This window comes from Nematolebias whitei, chromosome 12 (genome assembly GCF_014905685.2).
Source record: "Nematolebias whitei isolate Nwh7 chromosome 12, NemWhi1, whole genome shotgun sequence".
Classification (NCBI taxonomy): Eukaryota; Metazoa; Chordata; class Actinopteri; order Cyprinodontiformes; family Rivulidae; genus Nematolebias; species Nematolebias whitei.
In genome coordinates, this window is record NC_056509.1 from 9,921,814 (window position 1) to 9,948,551 (window position 26,738).

The window sequence follows — 26,738 nt, forward strand, 5'->3', positions numbered from 1 at the left end:
GTTGAGGGAGTATCAGAGAAAATGAGACGTTTATTTTCTAAACATAATGTCCCAGTGGCTTTTAAACCCCAAAATACATTACGGCAAAGACTGGTTCATCCCAAAGATCCAGTCCCCCGGCACAAACAGAGTAATGTTGTGTATGCTGTTCAGTGTCAGGAGGGCTGTGATCAGTCTTACATCGGGGAAACTAAACAGCCACTGGCCAAAAGGATGGCCCAGCACAGAAGATCAACATCATCAGGCCAGGACTCTGCGGTCTACACTCATCTCCAGGCCAGAGGTCACTCTTTCTGGGATGAAGATGTGCACATCCTGGATAGAGAGGAACAATGGTTTGAGAGAGGAGTAAAGGAGGCCATCTTTGTGAAAAGAAACCGCCCATCGTTAAACAGGGGTGGAGGCCTACGTGTTCAATTGTCCCCCTCTTACAATGCTGTGATTGCTAGTATCACTCAGCCCTCTGTGAATAGTAAACAGCCATCAGTGTGCTAATGATCCATTGTTAGGCTGATGGACCTTCTTGAGCATGTGATCAGCTGGTTTTGGTTGTCAGCAGCAAAACTGGTTGATCCACTCTGAGAAGGTGCTTTTTAAGAGAATGAGCTGAATACAGCACCTCAGACTGAGGAAGTCTCTCGGATGAGAGACGAAACGTTTCTACATTTTTTTGTTGTTTTACTTTGTTTTGTTTTCTTTGAATGTCCACAGGACCAGATTTAACTTTTTTAGATTTTTCTACCTGGATTATTGAGCATGCATCAGGATAAGTCTCATTACTGTTTGTATTTAAGTCTGTTTGTCTGCCTCCCTCGTTGTCTGGTCATTGTCCTTTGCTATTCCTGTTCTGCTCCTCCTGTCCTGCTGCCTGTTCTTTGGCTTATGCAAGTTTGCTGCCTCAACAGCCCTCTTTACTTTGTTAATAATAAATTATTTGTTATTATTCTAAGAATCTCTGTGGTCTGCCTGCACCAATGGGTCTCCAGTCTCGTAATCATCACACCAGTGACCGCTCAAAACATTAAAAACTTCCAGCGACTACCCAAAACATCCAAAATTTTCAGCGACCACCCAAAACATCAAAAACATCCAGCGACTGCTCAGAACATAAACATTTTAAGCAAGAGCCCAAAACATAAAAAACTTCAAGTGAACACTCAAAATATCAGAAACATCCAGTGCCCACCCAACATATCCAAACTTCCAGCGACCGCCCAAAACATCCAAAACTTCCAGCGACCACCCAAAACATCCTAAACTTCCAGCGACTGCCCAAAACATCCAAAACTTCCAGCAACCGCTCAAAACATCAAAAACTTCCAGCGATTGCCCAAAACATCAAAAACTTCCAGCAACCACCCAAAACATCCAAAACATCTAGAACCGCCAAAAACAGCCAAAACTTCCAATGTAGATGAACAGATGCAGAGATATATTCATCAATTAAAACAGATTCCTCATTTTTCTGGACTGAATAAAACGTGCATTGAATTTAATGAAATGCAAACGTGAGACGTCATTTATCTTTGACCCATCAAAATGAATGCGGTCATTTATTTACAGAATCAAAGTTTAACATCAAACATTTACATTAATTTGGCAAAATATGAAAATAACAACATTATCAATCAATCAGGAAAACCATACGGCCATGATTTTCCGTTGCTTCACCACAGACATTTATGAAAACTGTACAATTATGATCAATTATCCACACGGCGGTGGATGAGCACTTTACACAGACATTTCTAAAATATCTGGAAGGATTTCTACTTGAGAGAAGAATTTAAAGATGGGAATGAAGTTTAAAGGGAGTAAAAGATGGTATGTGAGGAGAAGTGTTCACCAGAACCGACACTCTCCATCAGAACCCAGCTTTCCTTGGTACGCTTGGTAGGGAACTTGACTCATTACCTTTCTGAAGATTAATCAGCAGATATGGAGGTCCAGTTAACGCTACCTGTCCAGCGTCTCCATAGGATGGCTGTGACTCGTCCGAAATAGTGACGAGATTCCGTCCGACACCAGCTCACATCAGCAAGACTTCACATGAGTGGGGTCCTTCAGAAGTTCCACTCAGAGGTGGAGGATATTATAATCCAACTCGGAGGAGCCTTATCATGCTGGACTTCTGTTCTCCCAAACGACTTCTCAGCGCCTCACCGAACTCCTCAGAAGCTTCACCGAACTGAACTTCTCAGCGCAGAACCGAACTGAAAGAACTAGGAAGTACCGGCATTTTAAAGAGCTCTATTCCCGGTTCATTTTATCGTCCCTGATTGGTCAATAACAACCAGACAGGGGTGTGTTTTGTGATGTCAGAGGTTACCAGAAGTCAGAAAACAGCGAGAATTGTTATGGAACAGATTAAACTGTTCTCAGAGACAGAGAGAGTTTTGTTTTGGCGAGTTTTAGAAACAGGTGCCAGCTCCCCTGTTGACGTCTGAGAGGATGTAAACAAGACACATGTCTGCTTCGACTCCTGACCTTGGAAAACGCACACTTGCTCATTCAAAGACAGAAATCAGAAAATGCATAAAAATCTGTAACAGACCTTAACATGAATTCTAACTCTGCCTATGGCTTAAAAAATCATTACACTGTTTCACAGTTAATAAAATTGATTAGTTCACTGCAACATCTAAAATGGTTTGAACTAAGACACTTTGATTATCAACATTTGTAAAATAGTAATGATAATAAAAAGAGAGTGTTCCTTCACTTGATCTTCAAGAAAGAGAGTCTCAGGATGGGTGAACCTGTATTTCTGGATTCAAATCAATGAAATGACAGTTCCTGTCCCACAAGGTTCTTAAGGTCAAGGGTTTTGACCTTAGGCTTAGTTTTGACATCAGGTTAAGTTCACTACACCAACGACTGCTCAAAACATCAAAAACTTCCAGCGACCACTCAATTCAAATCAATTCAGTTTATTTATATAGCGCCAAATCACAAAAAACTTGTCTCATGGCACTTTACAGAAACATTCACATATATAAAGCCAATTAGTCAAGTTCTCTATCTAAAGAAGTCAAAATATCCAAAACTTCCAGCGACCACCCAAAACATCCAAAACTTCTAGCAACCACCCAAAACATCCAATATTTCCATCTCTCAAGCTCATTAAGAACTTAGGAGTTTTGTAACAATCTGAACTGACAAATGCAGAAGTTTGGCTACCAAAACTATAAAAAGAGTAAATAGAATAATCTATCAATCAACCTTTATTTAGATAGGTAATCCCATTGAGCCTCGAGGACTCATTTACAAGAGACCTGATTTCAACAAAGAAAGATGACAACAACGGACAACAGCAACAACAATAAACAATTATAAAAAGTCATACTGCAGGTTTTTTTTGTTGTTGTTTTTTTTTACAAATAGGATGGCTAAAAGAAAAAGGTAACAAAAAAAAAAACCAGCTAGATTCTAAGGCGAATGTAGAAAACTAAAAACAAGAACATGTCTGCGTTGGTCCCTGCCAGGAGTCCAACAGATTCTTAAAGCCACTTAGAGAGGTCAAGGTCGAGAGCTTCAAATCTTTTTGTAAGATATTCCAGGAAACAGAAGCGGAGAAGGAGAAGGCCCTTTTGCCTAGTTCAGTCCTCATTGAAGGAACACTGCAGGTAATAATGTCCTGAGAGCGCACGCTGTAGCTGCACTCACGCAGAGACATGTAGGAGGAGATGTATGAAGGCAGCAGACCAAGAAGTGATTTAAAGATGAAAATGTACCAGTGAGAGAGTCTGCGTGAAGTTAATGATGTCCAGTTAACCGGTGAATACAGGGTGCAGTGGTGGGTACGATAATCACAGCCAGTTATGAATCTTAGTGCACCATGATAGACAGCATCCAACATCTGCAGGGTTCTTGTAGGAGCGTTCATGTAAATAATGTCACCGTAATCAATGGAGGGAAGGAAAGTCACAGACACAAGGCGTTTTCTAGCATTCAGGGTTAGACAGGATCTGTTTCTGAAAAAGAAACCCAGTTTAACTTTCAGTTTCTTTACCAAGTTTTCCACATGGAGCTTAAAAGAGAGATGTGAGTCGACCAAGATACCCAAATATTTATAGGAATCAACAAACTCAATGGGGACACCATTTGAGGATAAAATCGGAGTTAGAACTGCTGGGGCCAACTTCCTATTTGAAAAAAGCATCCCTTTGGTTTTGTCGGCATTTAGGACAAGTTTGAGGTGGAACAAATCTGTCTGGATGTAGTTGAATGCAGATTTCAAAAGCTGGAAAGCCTTAGCAACAGTTTTAGCTCGACAATAAACAACTGTGTCATCAGCATAGAAATGTATGGATGCATTAGTGATGTTTTTACCTACATTATGTATGTAGATTGTAAAGAGGGTGGGTCCTAAGACTGAGCCTTGTGGTACACCATTGTTGACTGTTAAATAACTGGAGGAAGTACCATTATGTTGAACACATTGCCTCGATCTGAAAGATAGTTAGAGAACCAACCAATGGAGTGTTCTGAGAAACCAATTTCTGAGAGCTTATGACACAAGATGTTATGATCCACAGTGTCAAAAGCTTTAGACAGGTCTAAGAAAAGTGCAGCACAATAATCCTTAGCATCCAGTACTTCAACAACGTCATTAAGAACCTTCAGTGAAGCAGTGGTTGTGCTGTGTTGTTTCCTGAAACCAGATTGATGTGGAGGTAAGATGTCAAATGAGTCCAGGTAATTTTTGATTTGAGAGTTTATCAGTTTTTCTAGAACAATTGGCTAAAATGCAGAGTTTAGAGATTGGCCGATAGTTGTTCAGTGAGGTGGGGTCATCTCCCTTCAGCAAAGGAAAAGAACAAAGATTAAAAACAAAGTTAAAGCTGCTGCCAGTGGCTCATTAGGGTCACCATGGTAACCACACATCAGTGTTTCTCTCCCTGACAGGAATCTTAATGAGACAGGCAGAAAAACAAATAGTCCTGTTGTTAAAAAAGTCTAGTTAAATAATATTCCTGACCAGAACGTGGCAGAAGACTAGTACATAAGCTTTAATCTCTGCAGTGTTTTATGTAGATGTGACAAGTAAAAAAGTCAAACCATTTCCAAATTTGATGTCTAAAACTCTGAATTTAAATACAATAGAAGCCAATGAGAGTTTGTATGTTCCCACTCTGCAATGTGAGAGACAATCACTAGTCCTATAGGAGAGAGTTACACACCAGGTTGAAAGGACACTAAAACGTCTTATTTCCAGTGCAGTTTTGATCTATAATCTGTATAAGAAGCGTTATATTTGAGGGAGCAATTAATTTGTTTTAGAAATTAAAGGATATTAGACAGCCTAAAACATTTGTGCATGACAATGTCAATGAGACTAACCTGTATAAATAAAGGTTGAATGAATTAAGAACATCAAAACGCCAGTCGATTCATGTGAAGTCCTTCGCAGGACCTGTTTTTTGGTCGTTTTGTCATTGTCATTGTCCACTAAAAGTCCTGGCTCATGTTCTGATGTATTTGTTATTAGGGGACAGATATAATAATAAATAATAATACATTTTCATGGTATAGCGCTTTTCTAAATATTCAAAGACGCTTTACACAAGTTAAAAGAATATATAAAATCAACAATGCATCACAACACATAAAAGCACAATAAAACATTTAAAAAGGGCAAATTTAAAAAGGAATTTTAACCAGGTTGGTTTTGAGTTCGTTCTTAAAAGTGGAGTGTTCAGAGCAGGCACAAAGCTGTGGGGCAGTGAGTTACAGAGGGTGGGGGCAGCGATAGAGAAGGCTGTGTCTCCCCAGGATCGGACCTTGGATCTACAGGGGAGAGACAGAAGGTTGGCATCAGAGGAGCGGAGGGAACGAGAAGGAGTGTAGTGATGGAGTAGGTGGGTCAGGTATGGAGGGGCCAGATTATGGAGGGCTTTGAATGTGATGAGGAGGATATTGAAATGGATGCGCTGAGTGACAGGGAGCCAATGGAGTTTCTGCAGGACAGGAGTGATATGTTCACAGGAGCAGGTGTGGGTGAGAAGGTGGGCAGCAGAGTTTTGAATTTTTTATTTTTCTTCATTTACCCTTTATTTATAAAGGTAGTCTCATTGAGCCACGAGAACTCATTTTCAAGAGAGACCTGTTTAGGGATCAGATGGTGAGGGTTAAGGGCCTTGCTCAGGGGCCCAGAGTGGGGCGAATGAGGGTGGAGGCAGGTGTGGATGTTTCACCTTTTCCACCCACAATTTGATGTTGACGGTACCAGGAGTTGAACCTGCGACTTTCTAATCACAGGACCATCTTCTCTAACCTCTGCACCACCACTCCCCATATATATTATATACAGTGCCTTACTAAAGTATTCGGCCCCCTTGAACTTTTCAACCTTTTGCCACATTTCAGGCTTCAAACATAAAGATATAAAATTTTAATTTTTTGTGAAGAATCAACAACAAGTGGGACACAATCATGAAGTGGAATGAAATTTATTGGATGTGTCAAACTTTTTTAACAAATAAAAAACTGAAAAGTGGGGCGTGCAATATTATTCGGCCCCCTTGCGTTAATACTTTGTAGTGCCGCCTTTTGCTGCAGTTCTAGCTGCAAGTCTCTTGGGGTATGTCTCTATCAGTTTTGCACATGGAGAGACTGAAATTCTTGCCCATTCTTCTTGCAAAACAGCTGGAGCTCAGTGAGGTTGGATGGAGAACATTTGTGAACAGCAGTCTTCAGCTCTTTCCACAGATTCTAGATTGGATTCAGGTCTGGACTTTGACTTGGCCATTCCAAAACCTGGACACGTTTATTTGTGAACCATTCCATTGTAGATTTGGCTTTATGTTTTGGATCATTGTCTTGTTGGAAGATAAATCTCCGTCTGATGAGCTGTGTTGCTTTTACACCAAACATATCGTTTTGCATTGTGGCCAAACAGTTCGATTTTGGTTTCATCTGACCAGAGCACCAAACTTTAAACAACAATTTTATGGATATCTTTGAGAAATGGCTTTCTTCTTGCCACTCTTCCATAAAGGCCAGATTTGCGCAGTGTACGACTGATTGTTGTCCTATGGACAGACTCTCCCACCTCAGCTGTAGATCTCTGCAGTTCATCCAGAGTGATCATGGGCCTCTTGGCTGCATCTCTGACCAGTCTTCTCCTTGTTCGAGATGAAAGTTTAGAGGGACGGCCGGGTCTTGGTAGATTTGCAGTGGTCTGATACTCCTTCCATTTCAATATGATTGCTTGCACAATGCTCCTTGGGATGTTTAAAGCTTGGGAAATCTTTTTGTATCCAAATCCGGCTTTAAACTTCTCCACAACAGTATCTCGGACCTGCCTGGTGTGTTCCTTGGTCTTCATGATGCTCTCTGCGCTTTGAACAGAACCCTGAGACCATCACAGAGCAGGTGCATTTATACGGAGACTTGATTACACAGAGGTGGATTCTATTTATCATCATCAGTCATTTGGGACAACATTGGATCATTCATAGATCCTCACTGAACTTCTGGAGTGAGTTTGCTGCACTGAAAGTAAGGGGGCCGAATAATATTGCACGCCCCACTTGTCAGTTTTTAATTTGTTAAAAAAGTTTGACACATCCAATAAATTTCATTCCACTTCACGATTGTGTCCCACTTGTCGTTGATTCTTCAAAAAAAAAAAAAATTTTATATCTTTATGTTTGAAGCCTGAAATGTGGCAAAAGGTTGAAAAGTTCAAGGGGACCAAATACTTTCGCAAGGCACTGTATATTGCAGTATTGAATATATTGCAGTTTGTTGAGAGTTTGGATGGTGTACCATACAAAATGTTATTGCAATAGTTGATTCTGGATGTGACAAAGGCATGGATTAGGATTCAGCAGTGGAGAAAGTGAATGATGGGTGAAGTTGTGCTATGTTCTTGAGATGGAAGAATGCAGTCCGAGTTATCCGTTTGACGTGTGATTCAAATGAAAGAGTGGAGTCGAGAAGAATACCAAGATTACGAAAGAGTGGAGATGGAGTGAGAATAATGTTGTCAAAGTTGAGGCAGACGTTTTGGGTGGACTTGGTAACACTGTTTGGATCAATGAGGTGTATGTCAGTTTTGTCAGTATTTAATTTGAGAAAATTTAGCTTCATCCAGATTTTGATGTGAGTTAAGCAATGGGTGAGGGTGGAGTGGATGCTGGGGCTTATGAATGTAGTAGAAATGTAAATCTGTATGTCATCAGCGTAGCAGTGGAAATGGAGGCCACGACGACAGATTGAAAGAACAGATTGAAAATTGAAATTGAAATCATCAATTGAAAGAACTGATGACTAATAAAGACAGGAAAATAGCTGAACTGGAACAGAAAGTAGACGACATGGAACAATACACAAAAATAGACAACTTGGTGATCACTGGACTGGAAGTTAGGAACCGGACATATGCAAGAGTTGTTGCTGGTACTAGCACTACAGAAGACGCACCACAGGAAGAACTACAGACTCTGGAGGAGCAAGTAGTGATTTTTTTTACAAAACAAAGACATTGACATCGAACATGAGGACATTTCAATCTGTCACACCCTGCCCAACAAATCTGATAAAGCCTAGCCATCCATAGTCATTAAGTTCATTAGCAGAAAATCAAGAAACAAGGTAATAATGCAAGCAAAAAAACTGAAGGGAACAAATGTTTACATAAATGAACATCTAACTAAAAAAAATGGAAATATTGCACGTGAAGCAAGGTGGTTGAAAAAAAAACAGAAAAAAATAGCATCGACTTGGACAAGAAATGGAAACATTTGGATCAAAATACATGAAGGATCTCAGGCTAAAATAATAAAAGACCTGAAGGATCTGGAAAGACTAAAATGAGCTCAGGAGATGATAGATGATAAACCATTGACATAACTTCACAAACAAGAAATTAACAAAATATAAAATGAACAAATACATTAAAACATGGCAACATACGAAGACTTAGAGTTTAAAATATACAATGTTGAAGATGTGATTGATACAATTTTTTTCCCTGCAATAAAAGACTGTGAATATTACAATGAAGAACAGTTTAATGACATCAATATGACAAATGGAGGTCTCTCTATTATTCACTGTAACAGTAGAAGTATAAATGCAAATATATCCAAAATAACAGATTATTTAAAACAGCTTAACAGAACTTTTACAATAATAGCACTGTCAGAGACATGGCTCAACGATGAAAACACAAATAATGTTCACATGGAAGGGTATGAATTATATCATGTGAACAGAAGCAACAAAAGGGGAGGTGGAGTGGCTCTATTTGTTAAAAATGAAATAAAATGTAAGTTAATTAATGAAATGTCAATAATTGTTGATAATATCATGGAAATAATAACAATAGAAATAATAAACAAGAATGATAAAAACATATTGATAAGTTGTGTATATCGATTTCCAGGATCAAATATAGAAATATTCACTGATAAAATCATACAAATATTGGACAAGAGTTTTAATAAAAGCATTTTTTTGTGTGGAGACTTTAATATTGACCTGGGAAATAAAACAGATTCAAACAACATCAGTACATTTACAAATTCATTGTGTAGTTTAAATCTTTATCCGTTAATATCAAAACCAACAAGAATTACAACTCATAGTGCTACAGTAATCGATAATATTTTCACAAATGTAACAAATGGGGATGTGATGGGAGGTATTTTAATGAGTGATTTGAGTGATCACTTACCAGTTTTCACAATTTATAAAAATGATCAAAGCATTACAAAAGAAATTACAATTAAGAAAAAAACAAACATCAAAAAAAGCAATGGACAAATTAAAAGATGATTTACATAAACAAAGCTGGAAAGACGTGTATGTTGATGATGTGAACAGATCATATGATGAGTTTATGAATATTTTAGGAGCTCTGTATGAAAAGAATTGTGTGCAAAATAATTATACAAAGAGAAATGTTGTTGACCAACCATGGATGACGAAAGGGTTGAGAAATGCTTGTTAAAAAAAAAAATAATTATTTGTATACATGTTTCTTGAAATTGAAAACACAAGAGGCTGAAGAGAAATATAAGAAGTATAAAAATAAATTAGTAGTGATTATAAGGAAACACAAGAAGGAATATTATAATGATTTATTAAATAAAAGTAATTAATGGTGATATGAAAGCAACATGGCGAGTAATAAATAATGTTCTGAAAAGTCATAAAGCAAAAACAGGTATTTCACAATATTTTTTGAAAGATGACAATGAAATCCATGATGAAAATGAAATTGTAAATGGATTTAATCATTATTTTGTTAACGTTGGATCAAGCCTTGCAGCTAAAATACCAAAAATAGACACAATAATGTGAACCATTCAGTTATAGGTTGTGACAACAGTATTTTTCTTAATGGAACTGACAAAGAAGAAATAATGAATGTTGTAAAAAATCTTACAGATAAGAGATCAAAAGACTGGGTGGACATGGATATGACGTTTGTAAAGGACATAATGAGTTATGTTATCGAGCCGTTTACATATATTTGTAATTTATCATTTTCAAAAGGAATATTTCCAGACAATATGAAAGTAGCTAAGGTAGTTCCTCTCTTTAAAAATGGTGATAAATGTGTGTTCAATAATTATAGACCAATATCCTTATTACCACAGTTCTCAAAAATTCTAGAAAAACTGTTTGTGACCAGATTAGATAAATTTATTACTAAACAAAACATTCTAAGTAGCAGTCAGTATGGGTTTAGATAAAAAAACTCTACATCAATGGCTCTCATGGAAATAATGGAACAAATAACTACTGCTGTCGATCAAAAACAGTATTGTGTTAGTATTTTTGATGATTTAAAAAAAGCATTCGATACTATTGATCACACTATTCTCCTTGAAAAATTAAATAAATATGGTATAAGAGGACCAGCATTACACTGGGTATCTAGCTATTTAAAAGATAGGAAACAGTTTGTACAAATAAATGGTGTAAGATCTGACCTGTGCAATATCACTTGTGGAGTTCCTCAAGGCTCTGTACTTGGACCAAAGTTATTTATTTTATATGTGAATGACTTGGTGAATGTATCAGACTCCTCAAATCTTTTTGCAGATGACACCACATTTTTTTGTTTGGGTAAAGATGTAAAACGGATGTTGGAATTGATGAAGACAGAATTTGATAAAATACAAACTTGGTTTAAACTTAATAAATTATCATTAAATTTAGATAAAACTAAATACATGATATTTAGTAACAAAAAGAGAATTGTTGATGATCCATTTAAAATTGAGGGTGTTGAGATTTGTAGAGTTAATGAGATGAAATTTTTGGGTGTAATCATTGATGAACAGCTAACATGGAAAAATCACAAATTCTGTAAGAACAAAAATAGCTAAATCTATTGCAGTACTATACAAAGTCAGGGAATTATTAAACAATAAAGCTCTGTACATATTGTATAACACAATTATTGTTCTACATTTAATCTATTGCATTGCTGTTTGGGGGAAAGCGTGTAAAACATTTACAAAACCTATTTTTATTTTACAGAAAAGAGCTTTAAGAATTATCACCAGAAAGCATTACAGTCACCCATCAAGCACATTATTTTATCAACTGAAGTTATTGAAGTTCCATGATTTGGTAGATTATAGTATTTTATCAGTTATGTATAGGGCTCAAAATAACACATTACCGTTAAATATTCAAAGAAATTTTGTTAAAAGACAAAGTTGTTATAATCTAAAGGGGATAGAGATATTTGTCAAACCAAAATTCAGAACTAGTCTGAAGGGAAGGTCTACCTCAATCCAAGGAATTGGATTGTGGAATGGTCTGAAGAGTGATGTGAAAAATGCCAAGTCAATGTGTACATTTAAGAAAAAGACCAAAACTGGATTGTTAAAAAAAATATATGAAGTAGCCTAGTGTGTTTTTTGTATTAGAATTAGAAAAATTAGAAAGAGTTATTCATTTTGTTCTGTTACTTGAAAATTATTATGATTGAAATAATTGTTTGAAAAAAGGGGCAGATATAATAAGATTTTTTCTTCTTTCTGCTGCCTTTCATTTTAAATCTTTTGTATCTTTTTTTATATTGTTATGGAATTGTTTTGTACTTTTTTTTAAATGAATAAACGTTATACCATATTACCAATGGGGAGGATGTAAAGGATGAAAAGGAGAGGACCAAACACTGAACCTTGGAGAACACCCTGGGATAGAGTGGAGGAGGAGCAAAAGTTGATATGAATAACCTGTTGCCGGTCTGTGAGGTATGACTGAAACCAGGACAGAATGGAGCCTGTGATGATCAGGTTGGACATGAGACGGGACAGGAGGATGGAATGACTGACGGTGTTAAAAGCTGCAGTGAGGTCCAGGAGGATGAGGATACTGAGCTGGTCAGAATCAGAGGAAAGGAGGAGATTGATTTGTAACTTTGAGAAGAGCAGTTTCGGTGCTGTGTTTTTTTATGGAAACCGGACTGGAATGGTTCAACAAGCTATTAGATTTGAGGTGGGTCTGAAGTTGATCGGCTAAAACTCGCTCTAAAATTTTAGACAGAAAGGGAAGATTGGATATAGGACGGAAATTTATGAAGTTCTCAGTAGGGGTTGAACGACTACATAATTTTTTAACTCGACATTAACATAATAAAACTCGAGTAGAACTCGAGTAGTTGATGACGTCATAGAATCTAAAAATGCAAAAATAAATGAATAAATAAAACCGCAAAAACATCATTTTTTATTTACAAAATAAGACCAACAAAACATTGGGAGAGTATATTATGCTCCTACCATTTATCATACTAAGTTATTATTATTAAGCTGCAAAAGTGAAAGAAACATGCGGCACGTCAAAAACGAAACTAAAAACAGTGGGGGGGTCGACCACCCCGCACCACCGCCCGCAGCGGTGCGCATTATATTTAGTTTTAGAGATTAATATGTTTATAGGTTTTTTTTATTTTAAATAAGTTTAGAGATGAATATTTTTTACTTTTTGTTTGTGAAAAAAGGTCAGAGGAAGCTGGTTCTGGTTTGGTCGATTGGACCCGGTGTTACACCATATTCTGTGACCTGCAACAGTGCATGCAACATCGCCCCCTACAGTCACAATATACGGTGGTCACAGAATAAGGTATAACACCAGTTTGCTACGAGCTCCAAACAGCCAGGAAGTTGATTCATTTTCTGTTTCCTTACGGTAGTTGAACCGTAATATTCATCTTACTGAAATATTTCCATACTATTGATGCATTTCTACCTGTTTGCCAAGACTGGGCCTGCTCTGCTCAGTCCATCTGCTTGGAGGTATCCATTTTGTAACCCGCACCCGATGGAAATCACGTGACACATGACGCAATGATGTAACGGCAGCGTAATGACGTTACAATGAATACTCGACGTGACATTTAAAAACTCGATAGATGTCCTAGGAATCGATGTGTCGATTACTCGAGTAGTCTGTTAAAGCCCTAGTTCTCAGTGTCAAGGTCAGTTTTTTTAGTATTGGGGTACTGCCAACTTGAGAGACTGTGGAACAACAGATCCAGAAGTAAGTGACAAGTTGATGATTCTTGTGATCAGAAAAGAGACAATGGGTAGACAACTTTTGATGAGAGGAGAGGGAGTGGGATCCAAAGAGCAGGTGGTAGTTTTGATACCAGACAAAAGTTTAGTCAGTTGAGCAGAGGAGATTGGAGTGAAGTGTGAGCGCTGCTGACTGGAACTGGAGGGAGGTGAATTTGGAGAAGCTTTGTGAGCAGAGACAAGATCAAGGGAACTATAAATGTTATCAATTGTAGACTGAAAGAAAGATTGGAAATTATTGCATTTGGTGATGTTAAAGGATGAGGAAATGTTGTTCTTGGGCTTTAAAAGGGTGCTGATAGTTGAGAATTGAGATCTGAGGTTGCTGGAGCCAGAGTGGATGAGATTGGAGTAGTAATTTGACCAGGCAGAGTTTAGTGCATCCTTGTATTTCTGTTTATAGTCTGTGTACATTTGGAGATAGACTGTTAGACCAGATTTCTTATACAGTCTCTCAAGTTGACGCTTTCGTGATTTCATTTTATGGAGCTCAGAGGTTTACCAGGGGCAGTGTGAGTGAAATTTTGGTTTTAATAGGGGCTAGCTCATCAATACAATAGGAGAGAGTGCTGTTGTAATAGGTGACCAGTTCTGAAGGGTTGTCAGTCAGTGGGGGCGGGGAGATTGCCAGTTTGGTGGTGACAAGAGCGGAAAGGGCAGAAGGCTTGATGGATTTGAGATTGCGGAAAACAATGAACATGAAGAACATCAGTCATATAGTAATGATCAATGCCTATGATCAATAACTATCACAACTGTTTTTAAGAGAAGCTAACAGAGGGATTGTTTGTTCAAGGAATGGGTTTTATCACCAGTCTTAGACTTTTCTGTTTCATGTCTCTGAAGCTGTGATCTACTTCTAACTAACCCTCTGTTTGAGTTAAAGGGAAAATGCTCCAACAGTCCTCGCTTTAAATGTTTTTTTATTCTGCCATTTTACTTTATCAAAGCCAAATACACCCAGACTGCACCAGAGCCTCCTCTGGATCACAGCCCAGCTGGAAATGTCTGTTAGCTTCCTGACTTACAGTCTTTAAGGCCTTTCAGTCTCACCTCGGTGCCCATGTCCTTCATCCTGGCTAGGGCCAACTCTCTCAGGTTACCGTGCTCCACACCAGAGCTCACCAGGGGCATGGGGATGTCCCTGGTAGAGGAAGAAGGTGGGGGAAATGACAGTAAAACAAAGATATAAGAGTAACACTGTCTGAATATCTTGACATGCATAATGTATCTATGAATAAAACCATTTCTGAGTTGGGGGAGACAAGAAACGTAACAAGCGGTACACCGGGTTTGAACAGTGAATGTTTTTAGTTTTTGAGATGAGTGTTTTCCAGGAGAGGAATTAAACAGGGGATGCAAGTAAACCGTAATGTTTTTGGCACAAGATATTCAAGTCCAACACACTATGTAGAAGAACAAAGGTTGTTTTTTTTGTCTTGTCTGAGGGGACGCAGTGATGGATCCTGGCATGTGCAGGTAGAAATTTTATCCATCACCAGGTGCAATGATGGAGCCAGGGGTGGACAATGGTGGTCTTGGCTACAATAGATTTATTTTTGATCACCCCAATTATTTGAAGAAAATATAAATGTAAACAACATATTGACAGCAGCCATCTTGGATTTTGAGGTGGCAACCCAAGTTTTGAAAGGAACCTTTTTTTATGCCTAGATGCAGCTAGACACCAAAATGGAAGTCAGTGTCTCGCTCATTTTTCAAGTTATCATGCTCACAAAAGGCACGGACGAACAGACTATGGGTATTTTCAATTTCCTCTTTTTGCTTTGCGATGGGGGACAATAAATTTTGGGGGAAAAACATGAAAAAAGATAAATTTACAGAAAAAAAGGAATTCACTTAGAATTAATAAAAATTTAAAAATATTTATTATTATTTTTTTATGTGATTGTAAGAAAGTTGAACTTCAAAGTTTAGTATCGCCTGAAGGAATGCATATCACCCGTTAATATCAATATTTCATGTATAAGTTTAAACAAAGTTATTTTAGAAGAAGAAGAAGAAGATCAAAAAGAACACGACAAAGACAAGAAGAAGAAGCTGAACTGTTACTTGTCTACTTTATATCAGTTATTTATGTTTATCACTTTGGGATTCATCAAAAGATTATTCTCGGTGCAGCTTTTATCATTTGTCTCTACGAGTTTCCCTCCTCACCTCTGCACCCGATACACTCGTGTCCAGGGGGGAACCAGAGCCAGAATTCGTGCCACCAGGTCCACCAGAGCGCTCGGAGAATAGCTCTTGTACCGTCCCGTCTTCCACAGCTCGTACAGCCCCGTGCCTCGAATCACGAGCGTTGGGTAGAGCTTCAAACCGTCGGGCCTGAAGGCCGGATTCTCAAAGAACTCCTGAAACAAAAACAAGATGTTCAACTTCCTACATTTTGGATGAAGTCACAAACATTCGTATAAAAAACAAACCATTTAAACTGATTTCACTCTACACTGTGGTTTGAAGCAGTGTAAAATGTGTACATCTTTTTTGAAGCAAAGGCCTTTTATTCCTTGAAGAAATACTGCTTGTCATGTCAGAACTTTAAACTGAGCTCTTATGATGAGAAATAAAGTCAGACTGTTTTGGTCAAACCTTTAACAAACTTTATGCACAATCTTGCAAGATGGACTGGCACTCAGAGTATGTGCTGTTAATGGCTCTCAGCTACTACCACCCAAAATTTTAGCTCAGCATCTGTAAAAATGTCCGAGTTATAATAATGTTTGTGTTTTCTAAGTTTGCTTAGCTGTGGAGACCATCTTAAATCAAGTTGACTTCAAAAGTTTATTGTTGGAAAAAAAAAATCCTCTGCTCATCTTACTTAATCAAAGAAGCCCCACTTGAGGACGCAAGAAGATATTTTAACTGGTTTTACTTGCCATGGCAGACATTTGCTCACAGGTTTACACAGATACATTAAAGCTCTACATCACTGAAGCCAGGTCGCGAGAACCTGCACGGGGCAGTGTGCGACAACTGTTTATATACACGCATATCAGCCTTCACAGACTGCTGACCTTGGCCTCCCAGCTGTACATACAGGATCAAATGAGCTCCTCTCTGAGAAAGGAAAGAACTCTCTGACCTCACACATGGTTCAACATTAATTTAACATTAGCAGAGATAAACATCCATAAATCTTGACCAAAAATCCCCTGACGTTTATCAGTTGTAGATGAACAACCATTAGTTCATCAAAATTCGTCCACAAGTTCATCAGATATTTCACACAAGCACAGAAACATTATCGCCATTATATGGAGGGAACATGGGAAGTGTGGTCAAGAGGTGGAGAAGAGAGTCCAGGCAGGATGGAGTGGATGGAGAAAAGTTTCAGGAGTGATTTGAGACAAAGGGTGTCAGCAAAGGTCAAAGGAAAAGTTTACAAGACAGTGGTGAGACCAGCTATGTTGTCTGGTCTGGAGACAGAGACGTGGACAAAAAGACAGGAGACAGAATTGGAAGTAGCAGAAATTAAGATGTTGAAGTTCTCCTTAGGAGTGACAAGGATGGATAAGATTAGGAATGAGATCATCAGAGGTACAGGACAGGTTGAACAACTGGGAGATAAAGTTAGAGAGGACACACTGAGATGGTTTGGACATGTCCAGAGGAGGGACAGTGGTTTGGACATGTCCAGAGGAGGGACAGTGGTTTGGACATGTCCAGAGGAGGGACAGTGGATTGGACATGTCCAGAGGAGGGACAGTGGTTTGGACATGTCCAGAGGAGGGACAGTGGATTGGACATGTCTAGAGGAGGGACAGTGGGTATATTGGTAGAAGGATGTTAGAAATGCAGCTGCCAGGAAAAAACAAAGAGGAGATACATGGATGAAGTTAGAGAGGACATGAGGTAGTTGGAGTGAGGACAGAGGATGCAGAGGACAGAGTGAGACGGAGGAGGACTCACTGTGGTGACTCCTGAGGAGGGAAAGCTTCTTCTAAAGAAATTGTGTTTTTATGGAGGGCAATAGAAAAGAACAAATTAAAATAAAACAGACAAGTCCCAGCAGGGATGATGCTACTAATAATCTAAATAAAGTTAATAAAAGTTCAGTTTACAGAAATGCACATCCTTATCCAGCCCTCCACTGAGCAGGTGCACCGAGCCGTGCTCACTTATTTTTCTGAAAGAGTTGAATGTTGTGTTCACTGCAGTTAATCAGAAGGACTTCAAGCCCCCCCGGCTCTGACACTCATGATCGAACCGTAAACATCTGGAATCTCCAGGCACATTTCTCCAAAATAGGCCACTTTATCTGATTTCCCATAATCTCTCCTGTCACTGCTCATAATCACACAGCCTTGCAGTAAATGTAAAAAATAAAATAAAAAAAAAAAAAAGGGGGGGGGGGGGGGGTAGCAGCTTCTCAAATAAAGCACCAAAGGACGATTCAGGAGATTCTGCACCTGCTACCATTTCCAAACGAGCACCACAGCTCCTGTCCATCGTTAGCGGCCTGTCAGTGACCCCCACCCCAGCATAGAAGATAAACCACAGAAGGCCTCTGGGTGGGGGAGAGGGTGGCAAATGAATTCCATTCAGTCCACTGATGCAGAAAGGAAAGAACGGGGCGGGTCAGACAGCAACAAACTCGTTTTACGGATCTTTCTCAGAGAGCTCGGCTGCTGTAAACTCAGCAGCTGTTTACACCTTTTATGCAACATTTTCCCTTTTAAATCAAATCAAACGTTGCAACCAAGTAAATATTAAAAGTAGGTAAGTGTCTTAAAGCTTCAGATGGGTTCTTTTCTTCCAGGATTACCAACAGAATGAAGCTCTAATAGTTAAGGGTGAATCTGTCCAAAGTGAAAAGCAAGTTCAGCATTTTGAGAGAGGAAATATTCATCTGCTTGCGTTCAATAAAATTGAAATCCAACCTGAGATTCTCAATTGGACTGAGATCTAGACATTTACCTGGTTCTCCGTAAACCACTGGAGAGTTGCTTCAGCAGAGTGTTTAGGGTCAATGTCCTGCTGCAAGGTGGACCTCCATCCAGGTCTCAAATCTCTGCATATCTAAAGTTTGCTCCATCTTCAGCAGAAGAATCAATGATTCATCTGTTCTTCACACCCAATACATTCACAGTCCCTGCCGATAAAAATCCCCCCACCCCATGATTCTGCCACCACCATGCTTCACTGTGGGATGATGTTCTCAGAATGGTGAGAGGTGTTTCTGTTTGCACCAGACATGGTATTGGACAAAAAGTTGAGTTTTGGTCTCATCTGACCACCATATCTTTATCCCATGATGGGGAGGGGGATCCAATGTACATTTTGTCCCCTGTTGCAGAGTGAAGATGATGAATTGGAAATCCCCTCGTTTTGCCTGTCCACATTGTGAACATGAAACCTTAAGAAATAAGAGGTCCTGACTTCCATTTTGGTGTGAGGCTACAACTAGACACCATCAACACATGATCAAGGACTGCTCCCCCCTGGTTTAGAACAGTTTAGAACATCTACTCCCTCAGGGAGCAGCAGAACAAACACAAACAGAACAAGAGTATTTTTACAAAAGCCATAACCTTTCTGAACTCACACATGCACTGACTTCACAGGTTAACCCTCTGGACTTCCTTTTACCCACTGCCTTTACTTGTGCATGTTTAACTTTTAATTATTTTATTAATTATTTAATCCTTTGGTTTATTTGTTGCACCGTAAGAAGAGTTGCTTTTAATCTCATTGTACATGGGTACAGTGACAATAAAAGGCATTCATTCATAATTTATGGTGGCCTTGGCCCATAGGCGTCGCAACCATTATATGTGAAGGGGACAAGTCCCTCCCACATTTCAAAAACATTCATTTGGACCCCCCCACTTCTACTACGAAACATTAGTTCAGGCGGCGCAGTTTCTCTTTCTTCCTGAACAAATCCATTCCACTTGATTAATAGGAGAATATTCAAGCCACTACAACTCCACTCCAGGTTTTCCTGGTTACCTCCAACTCTAAACACAGCAGTCTGTTGCCACGGTCACAATATATGGTGGTAACAGAATATGGTGTAACACCTGCAGTGTTTCTGTTTGTCTCCTTCTGCTTCAGCAGAAAACGTGCACAGGTGGAGGAGATGGCGACACCTCTGTGTTACTCGCTCGCCAGTTTAGCGAGCTTTTTGCGGCCAATTGTTGACCAGGGGGTTGATCATAAACATATATTCATGTTAGGAGGAGAGACATGGAGCGCTACGTCTGTAGCGTCTTAGCTTAGCAGTAACTGTGACGCTGTCAGACGCTGCAGGTGTAAGAGATGCTGTGTGTTCAGGTGCATTAAAGTTGAAATGTCTTTAAAACCCCACACCTTATTGTCCTCAAGCTTCATGAGAAACATCATTTAGATGAGTAGTGTTGAACACAAGTAAAAGAGGTGAAGTTTTTTATTTCTCTATAAAGACAAATAGTGCCGACCTGACGCTCTTTATTAAAGTGTATTAAAGTTAAAATTACTTTAAACCCACAGCTGAATTTACACAAACTTGGTGAGAAACACGTTTTAAATGTGTGGAATTAAAGGAAATCAAGGTGAAATGTTGCTTTTTTTGTTCACTAGTGAACACCTTTTTTTAATGCGCGCACAAGCACGTGCACACACGCGCGCACACACACACCTACACACATCATTGTGTCCCCCCCACATTACGGATGCTTCTGACGCCCTTGCCTTGGCCGTCCCCTGGCTACGCCATTGGTAGTTCAATCCATCCATTACCTTTACCCACTTCTTTCGTTTTAGGTCATCGGGGTCACTGGTGATCACGTCCAGCCAGTTTTATTAGCCAATCTAACCAATTAGCCTGGATAAATCTGCTCCCTTCATTCACCAGGGTCTGTCACTCTGTGCCGACTCAAAGCAAGAAAAAAAAAAACCTACCTCTCCTGTTATACTCAGTGTAACTTCTACCCACTTCAATTCAATTCAATTCAAAAATACTTTATTAATAATCCTAAAGGGAAATTAAATGTTGTAACTCATTAGCCTCATTTCGTTAAGAGATGTTATAGATACTGATGGCTGTAGACAGGAAGGATCTCTTGTAAAGGTCCACAGAACATCCTTTCAACTCATTTGAGATTCGGGGCTGTAGTTGAGATATTATTTGAGCTTTTGAGATGTTAATCAGCTGCTGTTGGTTGTAGAAAACTATCTTGTTGCCATGGTTACGCATCATAACAAATGTCCAAAACTGAAAAAGTTTCAGTACAAATCCTTCCAGCTGCACATCATCTGATACCAGAGGAAACAGTCATCCAAAAAATGTGACTTACATCCAGAAAAAGAGGAATTAAAGTTTCCAAAAGCAAAATCTCAGAATGAAAGTAACAGAGCTGCTCCAACATGCAGCCACCTTGAGCGGCGCAATTCTAGAACTTGAACCTGAACATCTTGCACCACAAATGCAAACATTATATTGATTTCCAAAAAAGTTCAATGTGGTCCTCTGGACATTCAAAAAAAACAAACAAAAGCAAAACAAAGCAAAAAAATTCTAGAAACGTTTCGTCTCTCATCGTGATCAGTCTTACATCTGGGAAACTAAACAGCCACTGGCCAAAAGGATGGCCCAGCACAGAAGATCAACATCATCAGGCCAGGACTCTGCGGTCTACATTCATCTCCAGGCCAGCGCTCACTCTTTCAGGGATGAAGATGTTCACATCCTGGACAGAGAGGAACGATGGTTTGAGAGAGGAGTAAAGGAGGCCATCTTTGTGAAAAGAAATCGTCCATCATTAAACAGGGGTGGAGGCCTCCGTGTTCAACTGTCCCCCTCTTACAATGCTGTGATTGCTAGTATCACTCAGCCCTCTGTGAATAGTAAACAGCCATCAGTGTGCTAATGATCCATTGTTAGGCTGATGGTCCTTCTTGAGCATGTGATCAGCTGGTTTTGGTTGTCAGCAGCAAACTGGTTGATCCACTCTGAGAAGGTGCTATTTAAGAGACTGAGCTGAAAACAGCACCTCAGACTGAGGAAGTCTCTTGGATGAGAGACGAAACGTTTCTAGAATTTTTTTGCTTTGTTTTGCTTTTGTTTTTGTTTTTTTTAATGTCCAGAGGACCAGATTGAACTTTTTTGGATTTTTCTACCTGGATTATTGAGCATGCATCAAGATATTATATTGATTTATTATACATTCATGCAAACGTTAAAGTTTGCTTCCATTCCCTGTTCAGGTCCAGTCATCTTGAAAACTGCAAGCACTGACTACTCAAACCCTTCAGTGATGGGGGACATCAGCATACTGCTGCTTTAGATTTATATTTTTCTGAATTATTTAAAACAAATTTCTTCACATTTTCACTTTAATAAAAACTAATGCACAATATATTCTAATCATGGAAAGCACACTTCCAGTTTCATGACTATTTTAAACTACGAGTTATAATTATTGTTCAAATGTTGTCAGACATTGAAGCAAAATGTAGACTGGTTTACTGAAAACATTTTGCTGCTCCGATGATAATCTTTAATCTCAAACCAACTATTTCTGGATGCTCCCTGCACAGGAACGTGGCGAGTTTGATGTCTCACAGGACGCTTAGAATCACTTCCTGGAGTGAAAATTTTTAAGAACCTGCAAAACTCTTCCCCCACCTGCTGACAGGCAGCATGCCACGGAAGATTGGATGTAGTGAAGAGGAGCAAAGACGAGTCACACACAAGTTGTATAATCTAAGTGTCAGTGTGATAAGAAGGAAGGAGGGGAGAGCTGCAGGGAGGCAGACAATGTGATTGGACGAGGACAAAGGGATGACAGCGGGGAGACTGATGACGGAGGAAGAGAAAGAGTCAAGTGAAAAGTTACGATTGGAGAGGAAAGAGATAAGGACGAAGTGAGGGATGTAGGAGAAAAAAACAGGCAAACAAGGAGACAGGAAATACTGAGTCGCAAAACAAATCTGGAGAGGACAAGTGACAGGAAATGCTCAGGGAGAGGAAAAGGAGACGCTGAGGGTCAAAACCACATTTAATCTGCTTCCCCTGAGTGTGCCGACCTGCTGCTGCCCTTCATTTTACCATCAGACACAGAAAGGCTTCAGGAAACAAACACAGAAAGGTAATGTGACAAACATGTGGGGAGACACAGACTTCCATCTGGAGCTCAGACCGACGAGGAACTCAGAGCGACTGAAGAACCCAACTCCTGTCAGCCTGAGACAGAATGACATAAATAATCTGAAGTTGTGGGAAAAAGAAAGTCTACTCTCCTAACTCTTGTGTTTTATGTATGAGGACAAAGTAAAATTAATCTTATCGTTATCAGGTTTTCTAATTATTCAAATTTAACTTCCAGTGTATAGAACTACACAATAGATTTCACTGTCTTCTTTTATTGAACCAAAACAAAGCTACAATGGAAAAACTGTGTGAAAGACCGAGTCCATCCCATGATTCTTTACCAGCAATAACTCTCAGCAGTTATTTTCTGTGGGATTTATCAGTCTCCCACATCACTGTGGTGGATTTCTAACCCACTCTACTTTTATTTACTGAGGATTGCAGACATTTGTTTCTGCTCAGCTCACTTTTTTGTTTATCCTCCTAATTATTAACAACCCTGGGTCCAGTCCAGAAAGCAGAGTTGTAGTCCTCACACCTCTATACTGCTTCTCCTCTGTTACCCACCCACACCCCCACTGAAACAGTGCCAGCTCGCCCACAGATCAAATTAAATAAACCAAAACTACTTTACCAGAACAAAAGAATAAAATAATTAAATATGGATTATTGAACATCAGACCCCTTTCCTCCAAGTTTCTGTTAGTTAACAAACTGATAACTGATCATAATATTGATTTATTCTGTCTGACAGAAACCTGGCTACAACAGGAGGATTTTGTTAGTATAAATCAGGGGTGCCCAAACTTTTTCCCTGAGAGGGCCAAATTTAAAATCCATCAGAGGACTGCGGGCCAAATGCAATAATACATGAAATGCAAATACTTCTGTAAAGCCCATTTATTCATTACAGTTATTTAGCCTTCCATTCTGTATTAAGAACATCACAGAACAGGCTGCGTTAGTGGTGGTGGTGGTGGTGGTGGTGGTGGGGGGGGGGTTCTGGGGGTCCTCCACAGAGAATTTTAATTAAAATAGATGCCATTTCCTGCATTTTGGTGTATTTTACGAAAGTTTATTACAGTAGACTAACATGAAACAAAAGATGTAAACTCTGTTATTACTGAAATCTCTCTGACTGCAAAGCGTTCGTAATGCAACACTGCTGCCGCTCTACAGGTAAGAGGTGTTCACTTCAGGACAAATTGAGGTTGTTGATAGGTCAGTTGCTGACATGCCTTCTGGATTGACTGACAGGTGGTGGGACTTGTGCAAAAAAAATCATAGACTTTATTGGTTCATTTGAGACTGTCGTCATTTATTCCATATTTATTCAATATTTTGGTGAATTTAAGGTTTGAGAACTGTTTCCTTACACCAGTCCTTCTCAATTATTTTCTGTTGTGCCCCCCCACCCCCAACTCTCTGCCGTGACGGTAAATAGTATGTCTATAAAATTGTTATAAGTACACCTCTGCCTAACATTGTGTCCTCATTAACATTAAAGAAAATATATGTATACAGGTCCTTCTCAAAAAATAGCATATTGTGATAAAGGTCATTATTTTCCATAATGTAATGATAAAAATGAAACTTTCATATATTTCAGATTCATTGCACACCAACTGAAATATTTCAGGTCTTTAATTGTTTTAATACTGATGATTATGGCATACAGCTCATGAAAACCCAAAATGCCTGTCCCAAAAAATTAGCATATTTCATCCCACCAATGAAAGACAAGTGTTTTTAATACAAAAAATGCCAACCTTCAAATAATCATGTTCAGTTATGCACTCAATACTTGGTCGGGAATCCTTTTGACTGCTTCAATACGGTGTGGCATGGAGGCAATCAGCCTGTGGCACTGCTAAGGTGTTATGGAGGCCCAGGATGCTTCGATAGCGGCCTTAAGCTCATCCAGAGTGTTGGGTCTTACGTCTCTCAACTTTCTCTTCACAATATCCCACAGGTTCTCTATGGGGTTTTTAAGATGACTAAAAACTCGAATTTACAACTAATACAATACAAAATCCTTCATAGAGTACACTATACAGGTCAACGGATGTTCAAGATGGGTTTCGCATCATCTAATATTTGCTCACAGTGTACAGACAATATTCCGGACAATTACATCCACGCATGTTGGTTCTGTCCACCTGTTCAGAGGTTTTGGTGCCGGATATGTGAAGACTTATCAAAGTGTCTGAGATGTAATATTCCACTCTCTCCGTCAGTTTGCTTATTGGGCCACTTAGATGATGTCACCTTGGAGACAAAATCAATTCATATTATTCTCACTGCCCTATGTATAGCAAAGAAAACTATACTCATGAATTGGAAAAATAAAAATACACAGTATTAAACAGTATAAAGACCTTCTGTTAGATTACATCAGTCTTGAGACAGCCTGTACCCCCACATCGGACTATTCTCTCTGGACTTCTTTAATCGGCTCCAACACGTAGTGGAGGTGGGTGGTCCCCTTTGATTCTGTCCCGTGGGGCATGGTGGTCGGTGTGGGTGGGGTGTCGGGGCTGGGGACGTGGGGGGGGTCATGGGCCTGGAGCGGTGGCGCCCGACTGGGGAGGTGGCTCTGGTGGTTCTGGGTGATGGCCTGTGCTGGCTGCATGCGGGCTTCTGGGCGGTCTGTACCGGCGGACATGGGTTACTGGCCTGGTGACCTGGCTGTCCCTGGGTGGGTCTGGGGTGGACGCGGGCGCGGGTTCTGGGGTGGTATCGCTCCTGGGCGGGGTTCCCGGCTTGGTCCGGGGATCTCGGGCCTTGACAGGTATGTTGCCGGGGTCTTGGGCCGGCGGGTGCGCCGGCGCCCTGGCCTTGGGGCCTTCGGTGCGTTGGTGGGCTTTGGGGCCTGTGCCGTGGAGGGGTGGGACTGTTGATGGGGGGGGGGGTCTGAGGGAGGGGGCCGGCGGGCTCAGCCTGGGCGTCTTCTTGCCTGGCGGTGGCCGCGGCATGGTGCTTGGCTGGGGGGCTGGGCTGTGGGGGGCTGTGACTGGGGTGGGGTATATTGGGGGCTCTCGTGTGGGGGGCTGTGTGCTGTGGGGCCGGGGGAGTCTGGGCTCGCTGGGTGTGTGCCCTCACTTGCATGGGGCGCTCTCGCTGTGGGTGTTGTTATGGGTGGACTGGTCTTTTGCTTTTTTGGGGTGGGGGAGCGCTCTTGGTCGCTGTAGTGCTCTATCTCTGACTGTTTGGGCACTCCTGGCTGATTGTCCCGGTTGGGGTTTGGTGGCCTCTCTGGTTGGGGGGCTGGGTGTTGGGCTGGGAATCGGGTTGGGGCGTCTGGACGGTTTCGGGATGGGTCTGGGTTGCTGGCCCTGGTTCTGGTTGGTCCTCGGGGGCTATGTGCCGGTCCGTGGCCTTGATCCCTGGTGGTGCGGCTGCCACCTCCTCCTAGGTATCTCTGTTAGAGCCTCTGTCCCCTGGTGGATCTTGGAGAGTGGGGGTGCCTATTGGGGTCAGTGGGGGAGCTGGTCCCCGGGGGGGGCATTGCCACCTCAGTTCACCTCCCCATCCCAACGTCCTCCTCCGCCCACTCCACCACACCACCACTCAAACAGGGTTTTGGGGTTCAGGTGCACTACTGAGCTACAGGGAGAATCATCCATCTCCGTGGCTGGTGGGGTCCTGGGCCCTAATTTTAATATACAACCTAGACACTCACTTATAACACTCTCACGACACAGGCATATATAGGATCTGGAGTGGGCACATGATCGCACTTAGGTGGTGGGATGTACTACCATTTCCACCTCCCCGGACCTGTGCCCACTCTCATATGTAGCATGTAGACATTTAGGGTTCTGTGCGGAGATGAGGGGTGAACGGGCGCCGCCTGCTCTCTGGGCAAGAGGTGGGTCTGTGCCGGTCGCCACCTCATCCCCCCATTTTAAACGCACTGTATAACAACATGCATCAACACCATATTGGAGTGGGAGGAGGAGGAAGTGGGTCTGTTCATAATTTATTTATGCATATATAGATTTATTTATTTATTTATTTATTTATTTTTTCCCCTTTCACAAACACCTCCTTTCTCCGTGTGACACTAGGGGTCGGGGATGGAGGGGGGGGGG

The 26,738-nt window shown here is 40.5% G+C and overlaps 1 protein-coding gene across 1 annotated transcript in view; it reads right to left on the reverse strand.

Moving 5' to 3' along the window:
- elp3 (elongator acetyltransferase complex subunit 3) overlaps nucleotides 1-26,738 on the reverse strand; it is a 100,083-nt gene that overhangs the window by 14,479 nt on the left and 58,866 nt on the right. The window contains exons 10-11 of the mRNA XM_037685712.1: nucleotides 15,729-15,922; nucleotides 14,604-14,694 (exon numbers count right to left, since the gene is read on the reverse strand). Coding sequence (XP_037541640.1) covers nucleotides 14,604-14,694; nucleotides 15,729-15,922 — 285 coding nt within the window. The remainder of the gene's footprint in view (nucleotides 1-14,603; nucleotides 14,695-15,728; nucleotides 15,923-26,738) is intronic.